Raw genomic sequence first — 4,797 nt, forward strand, 5'->3', positions numbered from 1 at the left:
AAAACAGTAAAATTTAAGATTAAAACACAATTAATCTAGGCCACTCACAAGTTAAACGAATCATCCTAACATGTTCCTGCTAGTTAATTCAACATTAAATTTAGGAATACAAAGCATGTTTAATCATTGATGAATCATAATCAGGCATTCCAAGCACTCCATATCCAAAAATACAATGTGCCTACCACAATGTCGCATTTTTTTAATTGAAAAAAAAAATTAAAAATATTCTGTCATAAAAGCAATTCAACACCATAGAGCGTGGGAAGAGAATACTACAAAACAAAGCCACATAAAAAAAGAAAGCAACAGAATGAAGCAGCAGTTAAAAAAAAAGAGCGCGCAAGCAAAAAGCGTGGCCATCATTGAATCGTGTGGTGACGCGCTATGAAAAGCGCGTGAACAAAGCGGAGAGAACTAACTCTCTTATTTTCCTGTGAGTAACAGAAACACACTGCAAGGTTGGAAAAGCAAGGAAGATTTTGGGTGGCAGGGTATTTCACTCCAAATATTAATAATTAAAAATAATTAATAAGAGTAGCATATATATATAACTTGGTCACTCATCACAATGACCAATATAAATACATACATGTGTGTCATCATTCCCCCCTACTGTACCACTTCTTTCTTCTCCTGAGTCCTATCTGCGCTCTTCATAATTCATACACACATACACCTATTCATCCAATTGTTAGTTGTGTGAGATGGAGATGGAATTAGGCATAGGCACGGAAGAGTTTCTTAACGATGCTTCCCACATCGCCAAGGGAAAGCGCACCAAGAGGCACAAACCCTTCTCCCCTTGCGACGTCGCCGCCATCACTTCCAGCTCCTCAAGCGCCAACGACTCTGCTTCCTTCTCTTCCACCACCACCTTTCAAGACGAAGAACAAGACATGGCTAACTGCTTGATTCTCCTTGCTCAAGGAAAAACAGGCGGAGAAGAAACCGATGATGATGAAGAAGATAACAAGATGAGAGAGAAGAGCAGAAGAATATCGGAGGTCACGACAACCGCAACTACAAAAATCGGTTTCTACATCTATGAATGCAAAACGTGCAACCGAACATTCCCTTCTTTTCAAGCTCTTGGAGGCCACAGGGCCAGCCATAAAAAGCCAAAGGTCACATCAGATGATAAAAAGAAACCGCAACCGCAACTACAACCACAACCACAACCAAATACTTTGGCGCTAATCACAAATTGCGACTTTGAAGAAACAAAGCAAGCACGTGTGATGACAACAAGCCCTCCAATTTCCCTTCAATTGGGATATGGTGGTGCTAGCAACAACAATAACGGCAAGCCCAAGATTCATGAGTGTTCAATTTGCGGTTCAGAATTCACATCTGGACAAGCTCTTGGTGGTCACATGAGGAGGCATAGGACAGCTGTCATCACTACTACTAGTCCTCAGCCAACTTGTGACTTACCTGCCACGCTGGAGGTCGTTAAGCGGCCGCGGAATCTTCTGGAATTGGATCTTAACCTTCCGGCGCCGGCCGACGACGACCACCACCACCGGGATTCCCAGTTTCAATTCTCGTCCACACAGAAAACCATGATGCTTTCTGCTGCACCGCCTTTGGTGGATTGTCATTATTAATTAGGAGGCCAGGTTGGGAATTAGTTGAACAAGCTAAGCTAAGGGGGAAAATTATTATTATTATTATTTGGATTGGACCCATATCATCATGCATACCCGTTGCCGTTATCCGTATATATATAGTTTCTAGTTATAAGCCTCCTCTCATCATTTATGTAGTTCACAGAATGAAGATCAGAAAAGGACTGGACCAATTAAAATAACAAAAATAAGAATAGTGGCCGTCTTGGCCTGAGAGGAGGAGGGTAAAGATGTAAACAGCTTATTAGAGTATATTACACTAGCTAGCTAGATTAAGAGAGAGGGAACACTTATGAGTAAGCTAAGAGTGACTTAGAGAAGGCACTAATGTAAAGTAGTTAGTTATGTATGCACGTTTTGGTGAATGCTGCCATGCTGGTAAGCGAAGCATGTGGACACATACATTGCGTGAGGTGTCTGAATGCATATATAAGAAAAATAGAGAGAGAACTACTACTCATTGACATTAGCACGTGTAGGTTGGGAACTTCACTCCATCATGTCCTCTAACCTCCCCATTGCATATTACATGTTTTCTTTGTAGCCTCTTTTTTGCTATAAATTATAATAAGGAGCCTTTCTACACTAATATAATATAAAACATTATTGCCTTTAATTTCATTTGCTTCTTTCTGTTAGGCCTATCCTAATTTCTGCTCGCTTAACTTCTCTATCATAACTCAACATATACAACATATATTTCTTCCATAATCTCACCAATGATGCCATGAACTTCGCCACGGTTTAAGGACAAAGCCCAGTATCTTTTTGTCTACTAACTTAATTTAGTTTTTCACTGCTTTGAGCGCTCTGAAAGTTGGTCTTCTAAATTACTAATCTAGTTACTAGTCACGACCGGATAAGACCATATGACACACTGTATTATTCAATGTCCTTTTAATGCAAAAATAAAAAAGAATAACTAATTAACTCAATAAGGATGCTAATTTTGACAGAGTACAATAATGTAATTGTCACACGTTCCACCACATCGTGACTACTCAAGTACTATATTTAGTGCTCCCACGCTAAAACTTGTAACATTGTCACTCTTTTTTTAAGGTTCGTGATCAAGACACTTATTCTTTATATTCGTATTTTTTTTCTACGTCAACTACTCGTAGAAGTGTTAGGTTCCTAAATCCTAACTAATTAAATTTATAACATGTAGTCGCTCTTAATTTAAAGGTTCTTTTTTAGTCTTTTACAGTATCTTTTTTAAGTTGAGGAATCAAAAATTAATCAATCGCTAATCTAAACTATATGTATAAAGTGATATTCAAATTTTCAACACTTAGCTTAATCAAATTGACTAAGGAACTAACTACTAAACCAAACAAAATTTATTACTTTAAAGGTTAATTATTGTTCGGAGATTCACTCTAAGCTTTTTAGTGTTTTTTTTTTAATTGATCCTTTTATAAGACATTTTAAAAACTTGAACAGTGCTATAGAATTAGTATAATTTATTTTTGCTGAACAGCTGGTCAATAATATTTAAAAGTATGATACTAAGAATACTAAGATACTGAATTATAAATATTAGACTATTGACTAAAAATATTAATCAAAATAAATTAAAATTGATGGCGTTAAGCTTTTCACATTTTTTTTGTGATATTTTACGAACGTTAGATCTCAATGAAAGCATCACTATCATAAACTTAGGCCTAAGGAGGAGCCTAACCCAAATTAAAGACTAATTAGTAATTGCCTTATTTTGTGAAAAAACCGCTACCCTAGACTTAAAACTGCAATGTATTTAGGTAGTATGGCTCTCAAATGCGGCGGCGTTTGCTTAATAATAATAAATCTTGTGATAACGACCCATATTTTCTCCTCTTATGCAAGTTTTTAGTTTTTACCCTAATGCATTAAATCCTAATTTGGAGGCAGTGACGGACCCAGAAAATTTTAAGAGTGGGGGCAAAAAAATATATATACTAAAATAAATTTTGTTAAATATTATTAATTATATAGAGATATAAAAATTAAAGAGTTAGTGAACACTTTCATTCTTAAAATACTATTCATTATATATAATTTATAAAAAAATATTTTTTATTTCTAAAACTTGAACTTAAAATATTTTAATTAAATTATAAATACCTTATTATCCTAACTAATTTTTTATACACATTTAATAATAAAAGACTAAATTAATTAGTATATTAGCGCTTAATGATACACTAATATTTATAATTTGAAACTAGAATTATATATAAATACTAAAAAAATTAAATCTGTATACGAAAAGTATGTTTATATAAAATAACAGAAACATAATTCACAATTTTTTCTTTCTTTCTTTTTAAAATAATTAAATTTGTTATATTTTTTAATTTAATTTTGATATAATGTTAGATGAAAGATTTTATACATCTGTTTAATTATGTATTGTAATTAAAATATTTTTCTATTACTATTTCTAAAAATAAAAAATTTATTCTAAATTAGTAAATTAATCAATTTATTTTAAAATTTTATACGCAGTATAGGTACATATAATAGAACAAAAGATAAAAAATAAGCAATAAAAATGAATAAATCGAAAATAAAATAAAATATATAAAGTCACGAAGAAAATAAAATATTAGATTAATACCTAAACTACACTTGTTTGAATTAAAATTTGCAATTGAAAATATCAAAAAGAGAAACAATTAAATTGAAAGATACATAGGGTCATGGAGAACTATATAAAAAACATAAAAAATTTAAAATTTATTTTTTGATGAAGAGAAGATGACCACTAGATAAGGAATAGAAAAAAAAGTTGAAAATATAAAAATAAAAAGAGGGTTTAAGGGAATAAAGGAGTGACGACACAAGAATTAAATTTGACTAGGTTAAATAATAATTAAAATGATAGAGAAATAAAAAAAGTGAATTTGAAACTTTAGCTAATTGAGTTTAATTTATTTATAGTGGGGTCATTTAAAATTTGAAGTGGGGGCATATTATATATAACTATATTTAAAAAAAAAAAAAATAAAACACTGTGGGGGCAAATGCCCCCTCTTCTTTACTACTGGGTCCGTCCCTGTTTGGAGGAAATACGGTATTTCATATTAATTGTCCTAATAACTAATTATCACAATCTGAGGTAACTTATAAGCATGTAATAGAGTATATGGTATATAATTAAGAATTAAGAATAGTTTTC

General features: G+C 32.4%; 1 protein-coding gene across 1 annotated transcript; it reads left to right on the forward strand.

The window, feature by feature from the left end:
- The first annotated feature begins 319 nt into the window (after window positions 1–319).
- Window positions 320–2,252, forward strand: LOC112772883 (zinc finger protein ZAT5). Its single transcript, XM_025817895.3, has one exon. It carries the CDS (start codon window positions 708–710, stop codon window positions 1,608–1,610), a length of 903 nt encoding a protein of 300 aa, XP_025673680.1. The 5' UTR covers window positions 320–707; the 3' UTR covers window positions 1,611–2,252.
- The last annotated feature ends 2,545 nt before the right edge of the window (window positions 2,253–4,797 follow it).

This window comes from Arachis hypogaea, chromosome 18, assembly GCF_003086295.3.
Source record: "Arachis hypogaea cultivar Tifrunner chromosome 18, arahy.Tifrunner.gnm2.J5K5, whole genome shotgun sequence".
In the NCBI taxonomy this organism is placed as follows: domain Eukaryota; kingdom Viridiplantae; phylum Streptophyta; class Magnoliopsida; order Fabales; family Fabaceae; genus Arachis; species Arachis hypogaea.